The sequence below is a fragment of the Polyodon spathula genome, chromosome 19 (assembly GCF_017654505.1).
Source record: "Polyodon spathula isolate WHYD16114869_AA chromosome 19, ASM1765450v1, whole genome shotgun sequence".
In the NCBI taxonomy this organism is placed as follows: domain Eukaryota; kingdom Metazoa; phylum Chordata; class Actinopteri; order Acipenseriformes; family Polyodontidae; genus Polyodon; species Polyodon spathula.
The window spans coordinates 2254838-2281102 of record NC_054552.1 but is presented as its reverse complement, the minus strand read 5'-3'; the positions used below and the strand labels follow the sequence as shown (position 1 = coordinate 2281102).

General features: G+C 38.6%; 1 protein-coding gene across 7 annotated transcripts in view; it reads left to right on the top strand.

The window, feature by feature from the left end:
* Positions 1 to 18933, top strand: part of LOC121294952 (PHD finger protein 21A-like) — a 48720-nt gene extending 29787 nt beyond the window's left edge. For 2 of the 7 annotated variants that reach the window (XM_041219197.1, XM_041219202.1), the window contains 13 exons: positions 7884 to 8057; positions 11292 to 11528; positions 11995 to 12084; positions 12838 to 13137; positions 13403 to 13501; positions 14111 to 14162; positions 14331 to 14410; positions 14667 to 14727; positions 15811 to 15977; positions 17135 to 17290; positions 17841 to 17916; positions 18409 to 18512; positions 18622 to 18933. In XM_041219197.1, coding sequence (XP_041075131.1) covers positions 7884 to 8057; positions 11292 to 11528; positions 11995 to 12084; positions 12838 to 13137; positions 13403 to 13501; positions 14111 to 14162; positions 14331 to 14410; positions 14667 to 14727; positions 15811 to 15977; positions 17135 to 17290; positions 17841 to 17916; positions 18409 to 18512; positions 18622 to 18864 — 1839 coding nt within the window. In that variant the 3' untranslated portion in view covers positions 18865 to 18933. Of the gene's footprint in view, positions 1 to 2614; positions 2683 to 7883; positions 8058 to 11291; positions 11529 to 11994; positions 12085 to 12837; positions 13138 to 13402; positions 13502 to 14110; positions 14163 to 14330; positions 14411 to 14666; positions 14728 to 15738; positions 15762 to 15810; positions 15978 to 17134; positions 17291 to 17840; positions 17917 to 18408; positions 18513 to 18621 lie in introns of those variants that run through there. The other 5 variants (XM_041219203.1, XM_041219199.1, XM_041219198.1 and 2 more) reach the window with 5 other exon arrangements.
* Positions 18934 to 26265: the final 7332 nt, after the last annotated feature.

Sequence of the window (26265 nt, the reverse complement as noted above, 5' to 3'; positions counted from 1 at the left end):
GTCTCAAGTGCTGTTGTCTGGGTAAACTCCGATTGCACTTCTCTTTTGGTTTGTTATAAGGTTAGCACTTGCCCCATCTGCAGTAATTATCTTAGAGAGAGAGAGAGAGCGGTGCTGCTGCTGACGCTGTTTGTTCAGGGTGGGAGGCAGCTGTAATTAAACATGGAGGGGGCTTTATTCAACCCTTCATGCTCAGCCGCAGGGATGAATATCTTTTATGATTGTGCTAAAGAGGGGGTCCAAACGTGCCGTAAATCGTTGCAAAATAGAAGAAGCTTAGATATTTGCTGCTGTTTGTTTTGATGTCATTTGTGCAAGGAAATATGTCTTTTTTCCATAGTTAAGTAAGAGTGGAGGGGGTGTAGAGTTGATTGAATACTGTACAATACTGCAACTGTATTTCTATTGGACTAACTGGGGGGTTAGCAACTACCCAACTTTCTGTAAGAAACAATAGTGTCTCTGTCTAGTTAAACAATATATCTATATAGATATATATATATATATATATATATATATATATATATATATATATATAATATTATATAAATATTTTATGTGACCTGAAATACACTGAATAACTACGAATTGTTGATGGTTGTCAGGTTGGGTAGGGTTAATGCACACCCCCTGCCAGTTGGCCATGGTTGCCACCAGGCAGGAAAGCCGTGAAGTCAAGTGGTGTTTCACTGAACAGTGATTAATGGGTGTAGAAGAGGTGGGGCAACCGACACGAAAGTGTGCCATTTGTCCCTTTGGGACTGTGCTCTGGAGGTCTCCACCGCATCCAGAATGACTGATCACAGAGACACTCCGAGATTTCTGTCATCCGCACAATTGGCTCGTGGGGCCCCAGAGCGAGACTGAAGAGAGCGGCACTATTCTTGCATCGACTGTCGTGTGGAGTCCAGTGTTAGCTGAAGGAGTGATTTCTACTACATGCACAGGATTGTAACTGGAACGATGATTAAATCTGTACTGTACTCCCAGAGTGTGAAATTGCACATCAAATAAATAAATCAATATCAAAACCCCATATGTACTCATATGGCAAAATGCTTTTGTCAGGTTGAAATGCACATTGAGTCACCTTGCAGTATAATAGCATAAGTCAATAACAAAGTGATCAATATTGGAAATACATTTAGTTTTAAAGGGCTTTCTCTGAAAGCATACAAGACTATCCACTGTAATACAGTAATATTAAAAAAAAAAAAAAAGTATTTATTTATGGTGGTGTACTTGCTTGTTGACAAAGTATTTAAATCAACTTTGTCAAAGTTTGCTCCAATACAAGGGGTGACAATGTATCTATTTGTTACACGGTTGTACAAATAGTTTAGCACTGTCTTGTGCTTTCAGTTGGGAGCTGGTGTATAAATGACATGCTCATTTTCTATTCTTCTCCCTTTTATTTCTTCACAGACACCGAAATGCCCTAGGCATGCATGGTGATGGAAATGTGAGGGGGGCATTAGCATTAACTATGTAAGAGTGACTATATGTTTTGCATTAGCTAGTATGAAGTTCTGTTTTGCATTTTGTGTGGATTGCAGCTTATCACGAGCGCGCGTTTTGACTTGAAGGACTGGTTCTCATTATAGATCTGTGCTCAGGCCTGTCTCCCGGTGCTCTTGCAGATGGGTTCTGTTCGGGAGGCTCCGGCACAGTGGAAAACAGATGGCTGTTTTGACCGGTGATAACAGCAACATTTTTAAGAATAAAATGAACGAAAAAACAAACTTTCACACTCGTTATTCCCATGGCATGCACATTAATAGCTTCTGCAGTATTGTACTGTAGGTGACTGAAGAGTTTTGAACGTCTGGTTGTGGTAATTAATGAAAAAAAAATCAGAAGCACAGAACAAAGGGTTTTACAACACACCTACAGTACAGTGTGCAGACAAAGCCATGAGTGTAAAACCACCTATCTAGCCATCTGTTAAGTGTTTTAATTTATCAATTCTGCACTAATAAGGCAAAGAGTCTGCTTTTTCTGAAGTTAAAGTATTTTTTTTAAAGAACTCTGTAGTTTAGTGGCTAGTGTACACTTGACCTTTTTTTGAGCATGTTGTTCTCTGCTCTCTCTCTCCATCACACTTTTCGAACATGTTGATCAGAATGAACTTGGTAGACTGACATAAAAATTGGATCTTTTTAAAAAGTTACTTAAAGCTTTGTCGTGTTTCCAAAAGATGAAAAAAAAAGGGAAGACAGACACAGAAACTACAAAGTGGATAATTCCTATCAGAATGCAGCTGGCAGCACACACTGTACAGCTGCATTGTGTACATACTGTGTAAATATCTGGCACTCAATAGCATTTAAGCTGGTTCACCGCTTGAATGGGAAGGTAGGTACATTAAATACTGCAGTCATTTTCTGGACTCAATAGTCTCTTATCAAACGTAGGCAGCCGGAGCTGCTGCTGTGAAAGCACAGAGGATTTCTCTTTCTGTGAAAGGTTAATGGAGTGATTTTAAAGACAGAAATAAATGGTACTCTTATTGTACCTCCATGCACTCTGGCAGGGCAGACGCACTCTTAGCAGGTCGCTCGTCAACAGAGCTCTGATTGGCAGGCCTGCTTGTTGTAAGCAGAGAATATTTAGATCACATGTGCAGCCGGATAGTTGGATTGCAACAACAGCTACGGTACCTGAGCCCAGATTCTCATAAAGGTAGGACCAAACGTAAAGTCGAATGAAACCTGCAGAAATGGTGGTACGTTAGCATATTGAATTACATACCACTTTGTAGTTTTCCCATATACTACAATTGTGTTCATATGGTTTTATTTATTTGTCACAATCCTAAAATTCTAGATGATGCAACATTTTTGGCCTTAACGGTACTGTACGCTCTGGCAGTGGTAGTTTCAGAATCCTTTTTTTTGTGCAAACCAGACGTTTAACATATTGTACAAAACACCCAGAAAGTTACCAGGTTAACAGTACACTGCTCTCTCTACAATAAAGTAACTTTGTGCAAATTAAAGGGGTTTCTAATTGCTATAAACAATTTTATAAAAATGTTACTACAGTAAACTGTCACTCAAAAAGGATTGGAAGAAATCCACATTCTCTTGTACTGTGTGATCAATGGTCGAACAGCTGTGAGGATGTTTTTTCAAAGTTGGCCTCAGGCATTTAATCTGTACTCCTTGTTTACCTGTCGGGATCCAGAGTACCCCAAGGCTCCCAAGCATTAGTTGTGTTTTTGTTTAATTTTTTTATCCTGTGGTTTCAACAGTTACTGTAAATTTGAAACGAACAGGAGGGAGAAAAAGAAAAAAAACAACTGTACAGCAGTGACCATAGAATCTGCTATTCAAATCCAGGATGAAAATATGCATTAGTTTGCATGCAAACAGTAACTGCTGCAGAGCTAGTTAAACTACGAGGGGCGGGGGGGTGGGGGTTACTACAGTGCTGACGCTAGACCTGTAAAGTGGTAGCTTAGGGGGTAATAATTTTGCTGGGTTATATGAAGTCAGTAGGAGGGTATTAGTAAGGTAGCCCTAGCAGTTCTGATGAGAGTAGTCTGAAAATCAGTAGCTAGGCTTTTGTATGGGGTTGAAATGCCCATGAGAGGACCTGTAGAGTTGATAAGCAGGAGTACTTTGTTTTTGCTTTTCTACATGAATAGGCATTTTTCTGATGGTTATTTATTTATTTTTTTATGTATCCAGTCCCTGACCTCATAAAAGGATTATCGTGCTGTATGATTTCAGAAAGCTCTTTTGTTTCAGGCTCAAGCACTAATATATTACTACTGTATGTAGAAATCTGGGCTGCGGCAGCAGCAGCCTGAGGCATTTTACAGGTTTAAAATTTTTTTCTAAACTAAATTTTTTTTTTTTTTTTTTTTTTTGGCATTAATAACCACCCTCGATGTTTTGATTTAAAGATACGACAGCTATTTTATTAACCTTTTCTGTTCTGGAAGCTCAGTGTCCATGATAGAAGTTTGGAGATGCTTTGTGAAGTTTTGTTCAGCATGACAGATGGTTGCACACACTGTGTGTGATCAGTAAAGAAGGGTCCACTTTTTGAGTAAGCATGACAGAAGCAGCATTGGGAATTAATTCAACACAGCCCCTTTTAAAAGAGCGGACAGGTGGGGTTTTTTTTGGGTGGTGTTTTCACACTGAAAAATCATTACAATTTGTCAACTTTTGTGTAGTGCACATTTGCAGTATCTGATTACTGCTAACTGAGTTCCGATAGCCTTGCTAGCTTTCTTTTTGAAAAATTAAACAGCAGTTTATTCCACAAACGCGTCACAACTTTGACTACTCTTTTTTTTTTTCTTTCAGCATGTCAATTGTCTGGCTTCTGTCTGCAGTTATTGAAAGATCCAGCGTTACTCTATGTTTGCTGCTGTGGAATTTTAAACGTCAAAATTGTTTAAAAACGATGTAATATAAAATTGTGCCAGGCATCAGGGCTAAAAGATTGTATTTTTTTATTTAAAAAAATTAATTTAAAAATGCATCACTGTACCAGCAACCCTGAAGTTTAGCATTAATGTAAATACTGCTGATGTAGAAGACTTGTGCCTCATCCCTCATTGATAGAAACTATATCGAGTAGAATGCCTTTCCACATTGCAGAGCAGTGTGTTCCTTGATGCAGCGTCTGAATCAGACGGAACAGGACTGGGTGTTTAAGATTGCTAGCCAAGTTGGCAGGTCTAGGCAGGACTGCATGACTTTTGCAAAGTCTAATAAAGTATTTTGGAACTTTTATCCCATCTCTGTTTAACACCCCACCCCCTACAGAGTGTGTTCCAATATAAGCTGTATCCCCTGCTGTCTCCAATTTTATTTTATTTTTTTCAATTTTTAAAACAGTTTTTCTGTGAACTCCTATGGCCAAAACTTTGAAAAAACATGCATGCATTTTAAAATAGATACATAACTGGAAAACTTAGCCTGGTACAATTGTGCACACGGTGACTGGAGGGGATATTGATGATGTGTTTCCTGTAGACGGGTTTCCGTATCATAAAATCACCATGTGGGTCATCCACTTCTAATTGTAGGTTTTTTTTGTTTGTTTGTTTGTTTGTTTGTTTCCTGGACATGTGTAACCGCGCTTGTTTTTTACATGCCATAGTGTTGCCATATAAACAAACTACTGCATTTAAAATAATAATACAAAAAGGGTCTGCAAGAGGCTGCACCATGGAAGATGCATTAAACAGAGTGCAGTGTATTGTGATTGTACTGATACAGTTCCGTGTTGCATTTATAATATTGCAGTGTTTAAGGGTGTGAAAGGACAATGTGAACTATACAGATATCTTTTCTTCCCCACAGTGACTTCCTCAGGAGTTTCACATGTTTATCGTTGTTTAACAAGAACATGTTCAAGGATTTGATGGTGTGGTGGCTGTTAGTGTGTGTGTGTGTGTGTGTGTGTGTGTAATATATATATATATATATATATATATAATATTATTATTTTTAACTTATTTCTTGTCTGTCGACTTGACTTTGAAACGCTATTCAGCAAAGAAGGTTGTTTGCAAAAAAATGAAGGGATAATCCTTTTAAATGTATCTATACATTCTTAATTAAAATTGTGTACATGCATGCTATTCTATGTTCTGTAATTACATCGCTTGAACGATAGTTTGTTTTTTTTGTAATTATTCTGACAGTTACATGTGTTTTTAATTAGTATTATTCATTTTCACAAGATTAACCCTTCTAGTTCTTTATCTTGGCAACCTCGGCCCCAGAGAATAAGCACAATGCAACATGTCCTTGTAACATTTGTTCCATGAGCTTTTCATTCCAAGAATGCGAACAAACCTTCAGTTTGCCAAAAAAAAAACACGTTATACCCTCCCCCATACAGTTTAAAATGCAAACGAATCTGAACTGTTTGTTAATATGTTATTATTGATACATTGTTTTTGCTTAATTTGTTAGCACAGGAAATAAATAGATTGTAAAAGTACAATGTCATATTTTATTTATAGACAATAAATAGACAGACCCATATTTTTTCATAGACAAACTCGAATTGCAGTTTGTTTACATATTTATTTTTTGAGTAATTTGAGTTGCTTCGGTGGCATAGAAAAATAGTAACCGTGACATCAATGGGAGCGCTTTTTATTTTATTTATTTTAATTGATTTCATTTTAATGTCGTGTTGTGATACCGCGCGTTTGTGTGTGTAGCAAAACTGAGTGCCCAAGTGCCCTGTATAGAGAAATGCATCATTCCCAAGGGTGGCAGTGATGGTTCATCATTATGTAGTTCACTCTCATTGCTCCAGTTCTGATTGGTTGATTCGAGGTTGTTGCCAGATGGCAGAGGCTTCCTTTACCTCTGCGCCCCTCTCCCCATTGCTGTCATTTCAACAAAATGTACAGGGTATATTTATTTATTTATTTATTTGTGTGTAATTCACCATATGATTTGAAGTGTGGATTTTAAATTGACTCGACTGTGGAAATGAAAAAGGGACCAGCTACCGCTTTCGTGCTTGTTGGCAACTGCATGTTAATATTTGGCTCTACCGTGGAGTTGTAGCTGACGGTAAATCCGAGGCAGGTGCCGTTTCTCTGTGTCTCACTCTCTCTCGTTTTATGCCCCCCCCCCCCCCCCCCCACTAGAATGATAGTTACAGTAGCTTTTCTCTTGACTCGATTGTTGTGCTGGTGGTATTAGGAAATTACTTTATGGATGAAAGCAAGCCATAGCGAACTTGAAACGTATTGTGAACAATGTATAACACGCATCATAATTTTGTCTTTTATTTATATATATATAAAACAAAATACACATTACACAGGCAGTTTATTTCAAGCATGCAGCTGCATTGTATTAATAATAATTGGTTGTAATAATTATTGTATATTAACCAATTTATTTAAATAATATATAATTATTATATATAGATCTCATATATATATATATATATATATATATATATATATATATATATATATATATATATATATATATATATATATATATATAAATTTTTATTTTATAGAAATCTTTTTTTATTATTTTAGCTGTGATGTGTATGTGCCTCCTTCGAGTATCTGTTTAATGTATTAAATGGATGGAATTCATGCATGTGGTGTGTTCAAACTTTGGAACAACAGGTAGGCTATAACGTGAACAGTGCCGAGTATGCTGTCTAGTGCCTTTTGAACTGTAGCAGTATTTTCAATTTCAGAGACATTTTTATACATGATTTGGGGCACTGGGAATCCCAGTACTATTTTTCTCTTTATGCTGGTTATTTCATAATACTGTACTTGCCTGGCCTGTAGACAGTCATTCCATTCATTCTTTTTCTTTTACCCATTTTAGATTTTTTTTAGTCAAGGCACAGAGGGTTGTGTGGGTGGAAGTAAAGCACATTTTCATGACATTGTGTGAGGGCCCTGTGGTGCACCATGCTTGCTTTATTTATGGAAGTCAGAAAAACACTGTTGTTTTGGAGTGTGTTTTTAACCTTGGTCTGTTTTTTAAAGGTTTTCTTTTATACCATTTTAATTACATAAAACCTAGTTGAGGTTAGTACACTGCATGCAGTTAATGTGTTAACCCCAATCTGTCTGTTGGGGTGTCCAGACGCTGTCCTGGAGGGCTATTCCAGTTCAGGTTAACCAGGTAAAATGAAATAATCAACTACTTCAGGGTCTGGATGGAGATTTACAGCAGGGTTGGAACAAAGACCAGGAGTGGAAGGGTTAACTTTGGCCACCTGTGGTCTAAAGAAATATGCAGAGTGTTGGTTTATTTATGGTAATTGTTTTTAAGTACAGTGTTTGTGGATTGGGCGAAAAGTGAAAGTTTTAAGTCGTAACTGAGCAGTTTATTTCTTTTTTTTTTTTTTCCCCCGTCTAGAAAAAAGTGGTGGAGCAGTTAAGAAAGGACTTGATGGTGAAGCAGGAAAAGCCGGATATCAAACTTCAAACTCGGTCCGAAAATAAACTTTCAGCACAGGAGCAGCAACAGTCAGACAAAGCTGCAACGCAACAGTCACAAACCCTTCCAACACAGAACCTGACTGCTCAGCAGGTAAGAGGCTGTCCCACTGGAAGTACTAAACCAAAATCAAAGTACTAGTCTCACTAATAACACTACAGCTATGGGCAAGAGTTTTGCATCATCAAAAATTTTAGGATTGAGACATTTAATTAAAAAAAAAAAAAAAAAAAACTAAATGAACATAGTTTTGATCTTTTGTTTAACATTGTGTAATCAAATAAACTACACAATGATATCGCCAGTGTCTACCAGAAGCCATAATAGTAGTACGGTATTTCATGTTAGATTTCAAAATGTCACATTTTTAAAATTGTTGTCAGAAAATAATTGAAACTTTTTTTTTCTTTTAATTGCATCCCAAAGGCTAATTAACTATGCAATAAAATAACCAGTAAGGATTGTCTTGATTAATGTATTGCTAAAATCGATGTCTCTTAACGGTAGTGGTCTGTTGTGGTAAAAAAAAAAAAAAAAAAAAAAAAAGGTCTCCTTCCAGATTTGATATTCCTGGGAGAATTTTCCAAGCAAACGGTCCACAGACCCACCTGTGAACAAATCACTTCTGCACATAATACTATTTTTTGTCTGTGTCGTGTCCCTCTACATCAGAGGTGGACAAGTGACAGAAGCTCAGTTATGGTAAATGTTCACTCATTAGCTAGGGGCCCAAGACGTGACTGAGTGCCGTGTCTGTCTCTGAATCCTCTTGACATCGACAGTTCTGACTCCAGCAGTGGAACTGTCATGTGCATGTTTACTCGGGGTGGGGGGGCTGCTGCACACTGTCCCTCATCTTTCTCTTTGCTCCTTTGTCAGCCCTGACTGAATTCCAGGGAGATAGCAGCATAGTTCTCATGAATTCTCCTCCTTTAAGTTTCATTTTCTTTTAAAATCCTTGGAGGAAACTGGCTGTGAGTATTGTATGAGGCATTCAGTTGACTATTTAATTCAGTATTCTTTTTGAATATGAAGGGAAAAGTTATTTTCTTTTTGTTTTCTCATCTCTCATTGAAACACAACTCTTTTAAAATTTAAAACAAACGAGAAAGAAAAAGACTTTGCTATGAAATGTTTGAGAGGGCATTTTCTTATCTTTCATTTCTCTTGAGAAACTTGCAAATAAATATTTATATTTGTTTTGTATTTGTATGACTAGCAACTGGTATGGTGCATATGATACATAAGCAATACAAAGAAGTAAGCAAAACAAAAAAAAAGCGATCTTTTTAATAACTGAAAATAGGGTTACCATTATTTAGTTAAATTTGTCTGTTTCTCAGTTTTGCTGTTGAGACATTAATCATTTCTTTATTTGTACTGGCATGTGCCAATGGCAGCTACTGTACTACCTTGCCAGTCTTCAGGATCTTGTGTTTGTTTTCATTTTCAACTACCCATCAATCTTTGATGTCCACACGGATAGACAGACTTTAAACATTGGACACTAATGGATAGCAGTACAGTACAATATGCCCAAATAGCTCCAAGGGTAGGAGCTGAATCTGTACTGGTACTGCCTGCTAAACCAGAAACCCCTGGCTGGCAAAGTGCTGGCTGGCAGATTGAAAGCAGCATCAGACAGCTGGAGAAGCAGTGTGAAAAGGCTTATTGCACGTGCCACAGCTTGCCCTTTCATTTCGCTTTCTATCCAAGGAGTGGGATCCAGTAAAGTGTCCCTTTATTTCAGCCATGCTTGGGGAGCTGCTGTTTAACAAAGCAGTTAAATTAATCTCTGCATTGCTTTCTGAATAAACCACAATGTTGGATGTGTGTGTCCTGTATGTCTGTCTGTCTGTAGTAGGTAGATTGAGGCTATCGTATATGGATGCTGTACGATATAAGCTGATATCTTCACCACAAGAGATCTTTCTCACTGTTCTGACCTTGAAGGGGGGGGGGGGGGGGGTTGCAGATTGGCTCATATTATATTTTTATATAGTGTATGATTAAATAAGAGTAATTAAACACTATTGAAAATATATGTACTGTACAACTGGCCACGGATGTCTCTATGTCTCTGTATGGTAGGAAAACTAGACTGTACGCTAAGGACACACTAGACCAAAAATACAGCTGTGGCCAAAAGTTTTTTCATCACCCTAATTTTGCTTCATAAAGTCGACTGAAACCTGCTGAATAATGTTACTTTAACATTGAATTGCATACCGCTTTGTAGTTTTCTATATACTTCATACAAAACTGGCTGAATTAAAAAAAAAAAAAAAAAAAAAAAAAGTAAATCCTGTAATAGTGTTATGGCTTCGGTAGACTTTTGCAATATCATTTTAGAGTTTATTTGATTTTACATGTTAAGTGAAAGATCTAAATTCTTTCTTATTTCTGTTTTATTTTTCTAAATTGTCTCAATTCCAGGTGAGGCAAAACTTTTGGCCGTAGCTGTACAGGCATCTGCAGTAAACGAGTTACTGAAAATGGTATTATATTTCAGTATGATATTGTAACAGGAGCATGGTTGGACACTGCAACTTTCACATTCCTGCCATCGAAGGAACAGCTAGCGTCGGAATTGTAGAGGCTAGTGGAAGGGAGGCAGAGGCATTTTGGTTTTCATTTAAATTGTGCAGCAACTCAGCAGTGCTGCAGCTAGTTACTCAAATCTGTTCTGTGGGAAGTGTGAAAATATTTTTCAGGAGTTATAACAGAGGAGGTGTTTGGGGGGGGGGGGGGGGGGGGTGTCATCTTTTCATCAGAAAGGGATTGCTCTGGATGGTGGGGGTGGATTCTACAGGAGCTATTGATTTCTTAACCCAGAGCTGTCACTTCCTCTAAGTTGTCATTGAGAACAAGTTTCAGGGTCACAGCACCCTCTGCTGCTCAGACAGAGGTACTTCATCAACCAGTTCATTACACTGCAGTAATTAAACAGATGACTATTATGAACCTGCATGTTTAACCCTTTCAGTCCTGCCAGTTATCTTGCCGCCGTTTAGAGTTTTTAAAGTACTGACTAACTTATGGTGAGCGAGAAGTTAAGAGTAGAGCTGTTGCACTTAACTGTACAAAGCTGTTTTCTGTTTTGTTTTTTTGACATGGTCAGCAATGTAGCATTTAAACACCCATGCAGTGACTGTACTATGCATGTAGCAGCAAGATTGTTGGTCTCCCAAAAAAGATGAACTAGCACTTAACTGCGTCTGATTTGTGGAAGAAGTACAATTTGTATGAGGACGTGCATTGAAGCAAACCTTTGTCAGTTCAGGTGTTTGTTATACTTTTTTTTTTGTCCCCCCCTCCTCCCTACAGAAGACGATGACTGTGAGTCCTGTCATTGCCACGAAGACTCTACCTCTAATGCTAAAAGCTGCCACCACAACCATGCCTGCTTCCATTGTGGCACAGAGGCCTGCTGTTGCTATGGTAACCGCCATCAGTAGCACACAGAAAACAGTCGTGAATTCCGACTCTCAAAATTCACCAGTCAAACTGACCAGTCAGGGAGCAGACACCGTACGGATAGTGGCGAAAAATGCAGTCACTTTAGTAAGTAGCAATAAAAATAATGTTGTATTACTGTTACCCAGTTGTGTTATAAATGCTTAACTACAGGATGCACATGGTGATCAGTTGCATGAGAGAGAGAGAGAGAGAGAGAGAGTTCTTAAGTGGACTTTTTCGTAATAACTGTCAAAAGAAATCAGTTTTTTTGTTGCACTCCAGGATTCTGTCTGTGACGATTTGCCTGACCTCTGTACTGTTTTTACTGTGAATCTGTAATTGCTGGTTAGTATAAAGTTAGCAAGTGAGATGACAATATTTGTATGTGGTGGGGTGGGGGGAATTGTGTAAGATTTCTATCTGAATTACAAGGAAGATAATTAGGAAAACAAAATTAATAAAAAGTTGAAAGCAGTCATTTTTAATTCCACGAACCTGCTGCAATTTGCCCACGGTAATTAGCGCTGTTATAGTCACAAACGCTGCTTATAAAGGTTTATATTTGTCACAGGTTCAGGCTACAACTACTGCTCAGCCTATCAAAGTTCCTCAGTTTATCCCTCCTCCCAGACTGACACCTCGACCCAACTTTCTGCCACAGGTTCGTAACAGCTGGATCTTCATTGCAGCAATGTTTATCCTGTTTATCCCAGTGGCAAAACGAACAGTCGATTAGAGTATTAAACTGATGGAAACTTAAGTACGTTGACACGTTCCCATCAAAGACCTGTGTATGTTTGTGCTACTTCTAGAATAAGCAGCACCTTTTTATATTGGCACTGCAGCATTTTATCATTATATCAAAGTCAAGCTGTTAATTTTTTTCTATGCAGTATTTGAGTATTATCGTCCACCTCGTAGCTGTTTCTGTTCCCGTGCATATTTTTGGCCTTTTTTTTTTAAATAGATCTATAAAAGGTTTGATTTACAGGTTGTGGAACTTCATTTATTCATTTCATTCTTTTAGAGCCAGCCTCTTGAAATTCCCCAAACAGCATTTTTTCCCGACTCGGCACATGAGAGAGGACAGGAGCAGTGGGAAGCTGATTTTTAGCTTCAACAGTACATTTAGCATTTCTAAGTATATGTTGCCGTATATAGCTGTGCTCTGGTATTGTAACATGAGAGACTTCTAAAATTGAACTGCAACAGTGATAGTGAGTGGCTGAAAAGGAAACTGACTCTAATAGAGCATTTCTGTAGGGACTACTGCCATCTACAACTGAAGACTTTTGGACCAAACTGGAAAGTGGTCCTCAAGCCCTCCATTAACAGTACATGTCCTAGGAAGAAAAAAAATATCAAAATGGCACCCGTTAGATTGTGCATGATAGCTCATGTCCTTGCTTCCTAGGTGCGACCCAAACCCACCACGCCCAACAATGTCCCCATCGCGCCAGCTCCACCGCCCATGTTAGCGGCTCCCCAGCTCCTTCAGCGGCCTGTGATGCTAACCACAAAACTGACCACCACGTCTCTGCCTTCGGCCACGGGCTCCATTCACCAGGTGCGGATATTGAACGGTCAGCCCTGTGCCACCATTGCAAAAACGCTTCCAACCGGCCAGCTGACTGGCATAGTCATCACAACACCCGGAACCAGGATAGCAGGGCCACAGGCTCTCCAGCTCGGCAAAGCCAACACTGAAACGAAGGTAAGCAAGCCAGCCAGCCAGCAAACAGCAACAACTTGCTGGAGAAATGTTTTTGAAATTGCTCAACCATCAATTCGAAACCAACAATGTTTGAGAAAAATAAACACTCTAGATTCTTTCACACAATAGCCATGACTTCATCAACCTACTGTACACCTCCTGTTTGTTTTTAAGAAATGTATTATAATAGTCACATTTTGAAAGCCGGCTCTTCAGAGAGAGAGATAGAAATGTATAACTAATACCCTTTTTTGTTTTTTTCCAGTCTGTTAAAGCTCAGGGTGGGACAGAAGAGAAGCAATCTCTGAATGTCCCTTCAACTCCCCCGCCTGCCCCCAAGCCCAAACGCGAGGAGAACCCACAGGTATTGCATCACTGCAGGGAAGGAAACCAGACTCCCATTGCATAGCAGTTTGATCCATTCCTGGTTTTCTGCTGGAGACAAACCCCAGCTTGTTACCTATACAAACTGTGGCTGATCAAGCTTGCAGTAAAACCTGGATGAAACTGATATGCAGTAGGAGTCTTTACTGCCATTCCTACTGTTGCATCATCAATGCCTAAAAATGCAGCGCACAGTCATAGCAAGACTTGCATAACCTTTTGGTTTATTGAGGTTCTGCTGGATTGTATAGCTGTACCACACAGACCTCACGCCACATAACAGCGAAGGCTTACTAATATAAAATAACCTTCAGTCTTGTTCTGTGGGTGTGATTCTCTAATGGGTGAGTTACGACACCCATGCCTAGATTTACTACAGCTGTCATAAAATCCACATGACTCTAGAATGCTGGAACACAATCGCAGGCTTTCCCTGGAAAGGGAAGTTGAGAGATGAAATGCAGAATGTTAACAAACAGGTTATATTGAAGTCTGTGGCTTTAGGTCCTAGTGATCTACTTGATTCTGTATTGATTGCCTTGATGGGAGAGGTGTGTGTTACTGACTCGCTTGTTTTTTCTCTATCTAGAAACTTGCCTTCATGGTGTCTCTAGGTTTGGTTACACACGATCATCTTGAAGGTGAGTCACACACATATTTATTTATTTATTTTTCTTCTGAGTCTTGCTCTGATAAGGTCAAAGTTTAAAAAAAACAACAACAAAAAACACAAAGGCCAGTGTTTGTTGTAATTGTAGTTTAACTGGCTTGTAAACTCTCTCATGTTCTTTTTTTATTTTTTAATACAGAAATCCAGAGCAGGAGACAAGAGCGGAAACGAAGGACCACTGCTAACCCAGTGTACAGTGGAGCAGTGTTTGAGCCTGAGGTATTAACATTAAAACCTGCGGTGGATGGGAAGTTATATTAGCATGTGAGGCAGTGTTTATTAATCAGTATGCTTTGTATTCTAAGCTGGGGCAGAAGGTTTTGTCAGATGGAATTTTACAGTGGGATGGGTGATCAGGGAATGTGCACCACTGAAGACTACAGTTGCATTTGTGTGTGCAAACTTTAAGTACACTTGTTCGCATGGTCTTTGCATTGCAGTGAGTGTTCCTAGTAACGGCTTTCTGTGTTTACAGAGAAAGAAGAGTGCTGTAACTTATCTGAACAGTCCAATGCATCCTGGCACAAGGAAAAGAGGTTGGTATTGCTCACGATACTATTTCAGAATATAAAATGGGCTGTATTCCAAAAACAATTTTTTATTTTTTTTATTTTTAGAGATACCGTGCAAACGTATAAAGATTTTCACATAATTTTCAAAGCTGATGGGAGTTTGCTTTTAAAATCGTTTTTTGGTATTACAGAAACACAACTTAAGAAGCAACAGTAACAGCTTGTAGAATAGCCAAGAACTTCCTGTTCCTGCAAGGCATGAGATAGTGGCAAACATGCTCAAGGGAGGCGGGAGAAAGAAAGCTTATGCCCCATTAGATAAAACTACCTTTGCTGGGGATGTAAACAATCTAGGCAGTCTACAAGATTGTTCTTCTTGAATCACATTTTTTTAACCAGGATATGAGTATTTATTCATTTTTATTTATTTGTGTTTATTTTTAAGTAGATATTTTCTCCATTATCTGTCTAGTTTTGTATGTGATTTGCAAACAGATGCTGAAGCTGAAAGAACTGTAATGCTGTTTTATGTGAAAGTAAAATTGTATTTTATTTTTACATTTGTTTTTTTCTTGGCTTATTTGGGGCTTTGTCTGAATATTTGTGCATCAGTTGGGTAATTTGCTGCTTTTTTTTTTTTTTTTTTTTTTAATAAAATCAATTTATGAATGGATATAAATGACTTGTGACAGGCTGGAAAACAGTGCTTACATCTAGTGTGTTTTATATTTTAAATCTAATTATAAAAATGTTAATGTTTTAGTGAAAGATTCATAAACCACACTTTTTATCAAATTATTTTACCTGGCCAGGGTTCTGTCCCTGTATTGTGACCTCATTAATAATTTTAGTATGTATTCCTTTTAATGTAGTTCAAAACAATATTGCTTGCTTAATGTGTTTTTTTGTTTGTTTGTTTTGTTTAGTTTTTTAAAAATTGTATTAAATGTGTGCTTATTGCTTTTTATTTTCTCAAACTTTTGCTTGTGTGCACTAACTTCCTGTCTATGCTCCTCCTCTTTATTTCCATGCTAGCCAATGAGGATCCCTTGTCAAAGGTATGTTAGAAAAATATGTTCCTTTTTTTGTTGTTGTTGCTGTGTTCAGGTCGCCCTCCCAAATACAACACAGTGTTGGAGCTGGGGTCCCTCACCCCCACCTCCCCTCCTTCCAGCCAGCTTGCCTCCCCAGGCCCTGAAAAGACAGAGATTGGGGGCTTTCATTTCCCAACGCCGGCTCAGTTATTACCTCTGCCTAGCCCCAGCTCTGGGGATGTAAGTAGTCCCTCTGAACTAAACCAGGGAAGAACACTGCTTAGCAACACTGTTATCCTTTCTGCCCTTACAACAGCATCCATCCTGCCTTTACAAAGTGGCAACCAAAACTTCCCTGTCCTGTCTGCACTTCCAACCTTGAAGGCTTCAGGATACAACTTGCTTGTATTTTTAATACTGAAGTGAAGACTTTCATCAAGTCTGTGAACAGCTCATAGAGCAGGGATGGCCAAACTTGGCATTTCCAGTCCTGGTCTTTGTTCCAGCCCTGGTTATGATTGCACCAATTATATCTGAATCCAGACCCTGAAGCAGTTAATGATCTCATTTTACCTGTTAAACCTGGAGTGGAGTGGCCCTCCAGGACCGCGACTGGACACCCCTGTTATGGAGTGCATCTACCATAGAGAACTAAGCAAGACACAGTTTAACAATGATATTCATAAACAACTGTGATGAAGGGAGTGGGTAGTGGTGCGTTAATTTATTCCTCTTCTAGTACAACTGTTGAAAGATCATTAAAGCAGGACGGTGTATTTTTTTCAGTAACGTATGTACTGAGCATTACAGGGTTAGTGACTATGATACATCACTCGGAAACAAGCAAATGTTAATTTGTTTACAGCGCAGTAGAGCAGCTGTGACATTTTAACACCAGGTTTTGCTACCACAAGAAATGCCCAAGAGTCTGCTTTTATGGCAAGGGCAGAAACGTAGGTCAAACGTATCAGTCATGCACAGTCCCAGATTCTGAGTCTAAAGGTTAAGTATCTGCCCATAACCAGATATCTAAAGATCCCAGTGCTGTGCAGCTAAAGCAAAGGGTTTCTGATGGGATTTTTTATTTTTATTTATTTTTTTAATACAGGGTGGCACACAATGATGTATCACTTAATTCAAGATAAACAGCAGTGCGTTTGCAGTGTCTATGTAATAATAATAATAATAAAAAAAACAGTAGACGTTTGCACTTGTGCATTATTGGTTTGAACGGTTACATAACCCCACCACCCTTGCATTTGCACAATATGATTGGATGAGCTTTTCGTTAATGGACATCACGTTCCTCATTCCCAAGCACCCCCAGTATACTGTGTATCCAGTTAGTCAGGCCTTGCGCTGTAATGATTCTGACAAAGTGCAATTCTTCCCGACAGGGAGACATCCACGAGGATTTCTGTACTGTGTGCAGGCGCAGTGGGCAGTTGCTCATGTGTGACACGTGTTCACGCGTGTACCATCTGGACTGCCTGGACCCACCATTGAAAACCATTCCTAAAGGCATGTGGATTTGTCCCAAATGTCAAGACCAGGTAAATACTGTTGGTGGAGGGGGAGGAGTGAAATTGAAATAGCAATGCTTCACACTGAGATGGAGTAAAGCCCTTGCTGTTTGAAACGTTGATTGTCCTAACTCTAACGCTCATGCAGTCAGTATTGTGGGAAAATGTTCAAAGGCCCTTGTGTGGGTGGACTGAGGTTGTTTTTTTATTTCTTTTTTTATGGAGTGAATCAGATTGAGGTTTTAAAGTCGGTTAGCCCAGCTTCGGGATATTGTGGAGGAGCTTGATTCTGCGTCTTTTCATCCAGTTGTGATGAAGTTTGCTAGGGACAAATTCTCGAAGGTATCACAATCTAGGACGTGGTGAGCTAGGCTGGGGATAATGTTATTATATCCCTCTGCTGAAGGTGGAACAAAACATTGTGATACAAATTTCATTCCACATTCTCCTGGCCATAAACCGCGGAGTGATTTCATTAGAACACCCCTGGGTCTCATTGGCGTGTGATTTGCTTGTGGTACTTCATTGTTACCAAACAAGAATATTTATCAGGTGTGTGTTATTGTATTATCTGTTTCAGATTTTGAAGAAAGAAGAAGCAATCCCGTGGCCAGGAACACTGGCTATTGTTCATTCCTATATTGCATATAAAGCAGGTATGTGCTACCAGAACAAATATTACCTGAAACTATACAGCGCTGAATAATAAGGGGGGTTAATTGTTCAGAGATGGGCACATCATTCAACATTTTAAATCCCCTGTATTAAAATAAAACCCTATACAATCAAGAGTCATTTTAATGCAAAACAATTTCTGTCAATGGTCATATGCAGATTATGCTGGGAAAGGGGTTCCAAGTCTCCACCCTCCACGCCTGCCCTGTTGTCCGTGCATCAATGTTGTGGGCTCATCTTGGACGGTGGTACAAGCCTGCATCCTGGAAATGAATGTCGTTGAATAACTGTGTACACATGCTTAATTGCTTAATGGTCACATCTGCTGAGGATATCTTGAGTGTTTGGAGCAGTGTAAATGTGGCTGGTCTAAAGGAAAGGGTGCAGGAAGTCGGTTTGCAGTATAAAGCACATAACCAGAGTCCAGTGACTGCAGTCAACAGGGTGGCTGAGTTTCTCACCTTCTCTTGCAGCAAAAGAAGAGGAGAAGCAGAAATTAATGAAGTGGAGTGCAGAGTTGAAACAGGAGCGGGAACAGCTGGAACAGCGAGTTAAACAGCTGAGCAACTCAATAACAGTAAGTGCAACTAAATATTAGCTTGAGACAAAAAATTAAATAACATTTTAAAAAAATATTGAACAAAGTCTCATTTATTACTTTTTTTTTTTTTTTTTTTTTTTTGCAGAAATGCATGGAGACCAAGAACACGATTTTAGCAAGACAAAAAGACATGCAGTCTTCATTGGAAAAGGTGAAGCGACTCATCCGCCTCATTCAAGGCATTGACTTTGCGAAATCCATCGACACGAACGCAGAGGGCGTCTCAAACGGTACAGACTGTGTCAACAACAAAAACAACAACAGCAAAACCTCAGAACCCTCCCCGACCCCTGCAGTGAACTGTAACAGCTCTGAAGACATGAAATAACCCCACAGCAACGCAAAGGAGCCAGATCCTTGCTGAACGCTCAGAGTACCCACTCGCACCCGGAGGTGCCCAAGTATATATATATATATATATATATATATATATATATATATATATATATATATATATATATATATATATATATATATATATATATATATTTTATATAAAAATAATATTATATACCTGACACAATTGCCGTCTAAACGATCCCATCCCAACGGCAGATTCCCATCCCAGAGTGCCAGCTTTGAAGGGGAAGGGGAGGGGGGCTTTTGTACCAGCGTCATGCCAATTTAAAAATACATCACACCAGTGTGTGCCTGCAACAGTCACCAAGACCTGTTCTGGAGACGACTCTTAGGTTGTCTTAGTCTTCATTTCTAGCTAGGGGGAGTAAGGTCAGAATGTCCAAAGACTGTTAATTACCCTAGGGTTCTGCTCGAGTGTAAATGTGGAGTGAGATTTAATATTAAACCAAAACAGAATGTGCAGATGTGAGAAGAAAAACAGTAGAAGGGGTTTAATATGTTGAACACAGTATTTATTTGCAGATGAGATAACAGAAGTATTGCGGCGTTTTTGGTAACCAAGATACTTTGAACATTGGTGGATCGCTACATAAGAAAGCATGGGTTGGGTAATTATCCCTTCCCCAAAACACTGTGGCACTGTACAGTGTAGGGCCCTCCCAAGATATAACCGCCCCAAAATGACGAACGTCCAAAGTCACAGCTGCTGTTGGTGAAGCACGTAAAAGCAGCACATGGTACTGTTTCAGATTGCTGCTGTTTTTTTTTTTTTTTTTTTTAATTAGAAAAGAAAAGTGCATTTATTTACAGGTTGGCCAGTGTGACAAAGGAGTAACACCAGAACATGCATGGTAATTTATAGGAAATAGTGTCAGTCCTATGTAGTTTTGTGAGTCAAAACTTATTTTGCAATCTCAAAAATTATTTATTTATGGGGATTTTTTTTAATAGGAAAAAAAAATTATTCAGGTCTTCCTAGTGTTATTTAAAAAATAATGATTAAAAGAAAAAAAGATCAAGAAAAAAGTGCTTTTTCTGTTTCGTAAAACAGCAATTTCTATTAAAATGGTGTTAGAACTGGAGTCGTTTCTGTACATAGGTTCGTTTTTTAAAAAAAAGAAAATGTTGTTTGTATATAAAATACACTTGATGTCTGATAAATTCTGAACTGCCAAATGCTATTATATCCAAATCCAGCAGGGAATTGTCTTGTAATATCATTTTAAATAAAACAAACAAAAACAAAATCCACAAGATTTTTACCGTTTTAAAGGAAAATGCAATTAGGAGCCCCTTGCTGCAGCAAGCTAAAGTTTTGTAAATGTTATTAATCGTTGATCCTTTAAAAGTGCTGCAGTGTAATCTTTATAATAATGAACTGGAATGTCTTGAAGGTTAAAGATGTTGGACTCCCTTTTTACAAAGAAACAAAAGATACTTAGGAGAGGACCTAGGAAAACCATCGGAATCTGAAATGCCCAGGCTTGTAAAGAAAATCTGTTAAAAGAAGAGATCTTTCTTCTTTTAATATGCATTTTGTTTTAAAGTGGATTCATCCAGAAAAGGCACATTTTAAACGTGTCCTGAATGTTGTTTTGAAATGTTCATGTCTGTTATTTAAAAGTGCCACGGAGTAGCATGTCAGGAGAGTGCTCTGGTTTGCGTACTGTTGCGTTTTGAGGAGGAAACGTTGTTGCTGAATTCGCTGTTCGCAGATTCGCTATCAAGTTGCTTCATGTAAACCCGTTGGGTTTATTTTTCTTCAGATTAAGATTAAGTCCAGATTAATTTTAATGTCTCATATGGACTTCTAGATCCCGATGAATTCTGATAGTTCTATTTATGGAGACATTTATGCAGGATACTTTGGTTTAGTGATGCTGCACAGCATATGTTCGCGAGACATTGCTAATGAAAAAGAAATGTAACAAAAATACCTGCAAGAAACAAAGTGCTGTTATTTGTTTTAAATATAAAAATAGTTTGACAATAATACAAAATCATTTAAGTGCAATGTATAGGTTTCTTTAAACAGTTGACAGACCAGCTGGCTCACAGGGACTGTTTTCTTGATTTCCCACAGACTAGAAGAGTCTCCCAAATGATAAAACGAAGAGCCCAAGTTTGTGTCATTGAAGGGGTGATGCTACGCAAAAAAAAAAAAAAAAAAGATTTCAGATGCTGTAAATACCTCCTAGTGTTTTTAAAGTGACATGTTGATTGATGGCTTATTGAAACATGACATATCAAGTTTATATCAAAAGCAATTGCATATCCTAAGCACGTGCACCAAGGCCAGTTAGGGTTTAAACAAAGAAAAAGACAGAGGAGTGAGAAAGGTATCCAAGACAATAATCCCTGGGAATATGGACACGCTCTCTCCGAGCAGGCCTGTGTGGCGTGTGCTTCGTCGTCCATACTTTGCACATGATTTACTTGAGAGTTTTAAGTTTTCCGTAGCAGAATTTGCTACCAAGATTGGCACCTTAAATCTTATTTTAAGGTATTGTTAAATAATAATAATAAAATATTGGTAATTGAAGCAAGCAATTTATTAAGATGTAAAGCTGATGTAGAAAAAAAACAAAACATAGAGGAATATGTTTGTTTTTATTGGCCCCTGTGAAGTTTTGATCATATTGTTGAGACCTCTTAGAAAAGTAGATCCAAAGTTCTTCTGTATTACCAATGGCAGACTGACAAAACTATTTATAACGTAGTATTTTTTACATTTGTGTTATGTAAATACATACTTTACATATCTGGTACTCATGCCTTTTTTTTTTTTTTTGCCTAATAAACTCTTGCAAATAAAATAAGTCACAGTACTTGTAGTTTTTGTAGAGTCCAGTAAGGGTTTGCACCGCACCTGTATACAGACAGTCGCAATTGCATAACAAATTGGAACAGATTTGAGACCCTGGAAAATAGTCCTTTTTTACATTTATTTTATTACGTTTTCCAAATAATTGAATTCATTTACAGGTATTTGTAATAAATAAATAAATGGTCCTCCTAGATCAGGGGTCTCCAATCTTGGTCCTGGGGGGGCTGGTGTGTCTAGTGTTTTTTGTTCCAACTGTACCCTAAATTATTTAATTGGACCAATTAAGTGCTTATTAGAAATTAATTAGTTTAATGTACAGTTGGAACAAAAACCAGGAGTGACACCGGCCTTCCAGGACCAGGATTGGAGGCCCCTTGTCCTAGATGGCTTTTTTTCTTTCTTTCTTTTTCTATTAGTATTAGTACAATGTAACAGTACATTTTAGTAAAGTATTCTGCAAATTTACAGTGCATTGTGTTGGGTTGCTTGAAAATGGCACGCAGTGTACTGTATGCAGCTACAGTTGCCTTAAAGTATGTGTGCTGAAAATTTTGGGGTTTTGTTATATGTTTTTAGTTTTGGGAGCAAATAAGGTGGAGTTTACTGAACTCCACAGAGACAGCAGCCTGATAAGATAATATAAATGCACATGAGAAGGGTTATTATGATGATATTTATACCAACCACGACTTGATTATCAGACGTGGAAAACAAAAAACGTTATGTGGGGTGGGGGAGAGTGAGTTATGAATGGGTAATTAAACTCCTTCCAGAACATCTTCTGATTTGCAAATTAAGCATATCTGATTGCTAACAATCGTTCGTATTAGATTTCTGTTCCTTGTTTGCGTATATGCAGTCTTAATGCAGTCTTTTTTTTGTTTGTTTTTTTAAATAAAATGTCTATTGATATTATTTTTTAAATTATCCTTTTGCTTCTTGGTAGTTTGAGGCAAGTTCAGACAAACATACGAGGAATGCTGTTGCCAGCGAGTATTTTTTTTTAATAAAGTTTTTTACTTGCACTTTTTCCACCCTTTTTTTTTTAATGATATATTACTATTATTATTATTATAATTATTATTTGCCTGTTAACACACAAAAAAGGGCAAGGGCCAAATCCAAACGAACCTTCATAAAATAACGTAATTAAACGGATCACTGTCGCACGTTTCTGCTGCAGTAAAAAAACGTGTTTAAAAGATACTGCATCACACTTTGTTGAAGAAGTCCAAATCTTAGCTGTATTAGTCTGGGGGAAGTGGGTTAAAAAAAAAAAAACAGCAACACAAGGCAATATGTCTTCCAATAGCTTTGTTGCATTTAAAACGTACACAAAATAAATTGCAGATCTGCTGCCAAAATAAGATGCAAATGAGCAAAAAGAGCATGACTTTTTTTTTTGCTGGCAACCTTTTTAATTTTTTTTAACAATTCAGGATTGCGAGGTTGCACAGCACTGGCAAAGTTAAAGTGCTGGATTATAAGAGGGTGAATAATTTTCCTTATGCAGCCTGCGTCTGTGGAACTGTGTTGCTGATGATTAAAGACTTAAAGAATATGTTTCCTTCCTTTCTTCCTTCTTTACACAAAGACAGCAGCAAGTTTTAACGAAAGATAATCCTACCAAAGGCATTCACTCGCCTACCCAGAAATGCAGCAAGAGATGGATCTTCTATAGTTTCTAAGTGCAAAGAGCCTACGGACATTCTGCCAGAGGATTTTGTATTAAGTTATTTATTACACAATGGTTATTAATGCTGATATCATACAGGGTGTCACCCAGGTCACGCACTTCAGACAGAATTGTTAAGATTGCTTTTTATCTCTATTTCTTTCACTTGTGAAATGTCTTTAAGCAAAGATCGAATTGAGATCAGTGTGGTGTAGATAGTCAACAGGGTGCAATTTAACAAAACACCCTAATCGGCATGTTATATGCTACAGCCTACAGACTTCTGGGATAGTCTGTATTACTGCTAGCACATGGACTGGTTTACCACTGCCTGCCAATCGGTTTTATGTGTGCTGTTGCTAAAAAAAAAAAAAAAACAGCGTTAGTCTTGACATCCTGAAAAACAATATTTTTTGAAAAGGCAATGGGTGTGTAAGTCGGACCCCAGACTGCCCGCTCCCTCACCACTGCACAGTGAGTGATCTTCTGCGCGTGTTTTGTCTGGAGGAGGCGGGATCGCTTCTCCATCAGGGGTTTGCAGAACTGCAGTGTGACCTGTCTGATCAGCTCGCAGACAAGGCCTTCGACAACCAGGAAACGGCCACAGAGAGCTTGGTAAAGCTACACCTAGAGTAAGCGACGCTGGCAGTTTCACACAGAATAAAAGACAATGCTGCAAGATTACTACGGTATTCCCACACGCTCAGATAGTTGGCTGAATTGGCTGCTTTGTCAGTTAATGTGGGGTAAAGCCACACCTGTGCAGGGTATTATTGAGATTGAAAGTACAAGGTCCAAGATTCTCGACTCAGAAGAAGTGCCGAACACAGGATCTTATTTGCTAAGGCAATGCGTGAATTGGCTGCTTTGTCAGTTAATGTGGGGTAAAGCCACACCTGTGCAGGGTATTATTGAGATTGAAAGTGCAAGGTCCAAGATTCTCGACTCGGAAGAAGCGCCGAACACAGGATCTTATTTGCTAAGGCAATGCGTGAGTTCATTTTTAGGCAATAACTACATAACTGCATGGTGTACAGACTGTAAGGAGATCGCTGTCTTCTTAAATCTAACATTGACACATATCTCCATACCGCACTTGTTAGCCACAATAACCATGGGTATACCTGCAACACAGCACAGGGAGGCTATTTCTGCAGTAAAAAAAAAAAAACATTGCTGCACGTATTAACATGCAACAAACTCCACAGATTCATAATTCAACATGTCAATTAACCCTAGGCGTCCGGTAATTCTCTATTGGTAACTATAACCACTCCGGGTCTCACCTAGGGTCTGCTTGACGTTGTGTATGAGCCCCTTGAGGCGGGGCAGACTCAAAGCTGCAATCTGTCACGGAGTGCATGATGGCATTCTCCAGGGAGCTGGCTGCTGGTCCTACACTGACAGTGCAAAGCATTCTGCTATAAAATTGAAATTCCTATTTAAAATTAAAAGACAGTGCAAAGAGTTAAGTTGCAAATAAAATGTTTTATTTGGGATGTTTTAATGTAAAAAAAAAAAAAAACGAATCTAAATCATTCAAAACATATGTGTACCTTTTTATTTGCTGTGTCCAAGATCTCAAGGTCAATTACTTCTTTATCCACTACTTTTCTACACCTGTATGTTACCTCTATTTAAGATTTAAAAAAAAGAAAACTCTCACAACAGTTAAGTGTCTCCTATAAAGATAGCAGTATTATTGCACTGTCTGTTTGTTTGTTTTAAAGTGGTGTGGCAGGGCAGAAGCCCTGTTGCTGTAAATAGTGTTGGCAGGGATGGGGTTAAATCTGTCCCTGGCTGCAATCACAGGTGTGGCCATTCCCCAGGTAGGTAATTAGTGAGTGGCCACGTGTATATAAATAAGGAGAAATCCTTCCTCTGGGAGAGTGAGTAGATGAGGGCTGTGATTTTTGAAGAATTTGTTCAATGAAGGTGAATGCCCAGCCTGACAGCAAAATGGTTTTGTTTAACCTTTAATTTTGGCCCTTGTGCCTGTTTATTTGTTCCTGTGTTTTATTTGTTCGTTTGTTTAATAAAGTGTGCAAGGTGCTTCACTGCAGCTGCTGTCTCTGAGTCTAATTCCAGCTGGTAACATTTTGGACCGTGATGCTATCCTGTTATTGACATTATAGGGATGGAAATATGACTCCCATTGCATAGCAGTTTGAGCCATTCCTGGTTTTACTATGCGTTTAATAAGACACACCTGAGCTTGTTAACTATACACAGTGGCCAATCAAGCTCCTAGCAAAACCCAGAATAGTGTCATTTCGATCCCTGGACTACTAGCAGTGAAATAAGTCCCTGCTCTCAACAGTTTTGCCTCAGCTATCCCAGCCCAGCACCAGCAGTTTGGCTCGACCCAGCCTCCTCGCCTGGCTGCTCTCAGTCATGGTTTACAGAGAAGCCAGCTCTCCTTAGCAATCATTGCCATCGATACCCTACCTAGAGATGTCTAGGGGAGTCACACATTGGAATGATTGGTAAACAACAACTGTAAACTACTGTGCTTTACAGGGGAGCTGTGGGCTAAACATTTTACACTAAAGCTTGGCTTGTAAGATTATTTATTTAGTCTAGCAGTTGCACAGTAGTGGTTCTTCCTTGGTCCAGGACCAAGCATTTAATTATTTAATACAGCCTGTTAAGGGTGGAAGAGACACTGTGTCAATGCTCCTTGCATTTCTGTGGTTTACACTGAGTTAGACCATTCAATCTGTTGAACCTACAACAAAACATACAGAGCTAACAGACAAATACTGTTTGAAAGGATGTCTTGATTGATGACTTTTATTTAGTTAATGTTCGACACCGTCTCTAGTCCAGGAGATTGTTAGTAGGCTCTGTTTGTATGGATCGTAAGG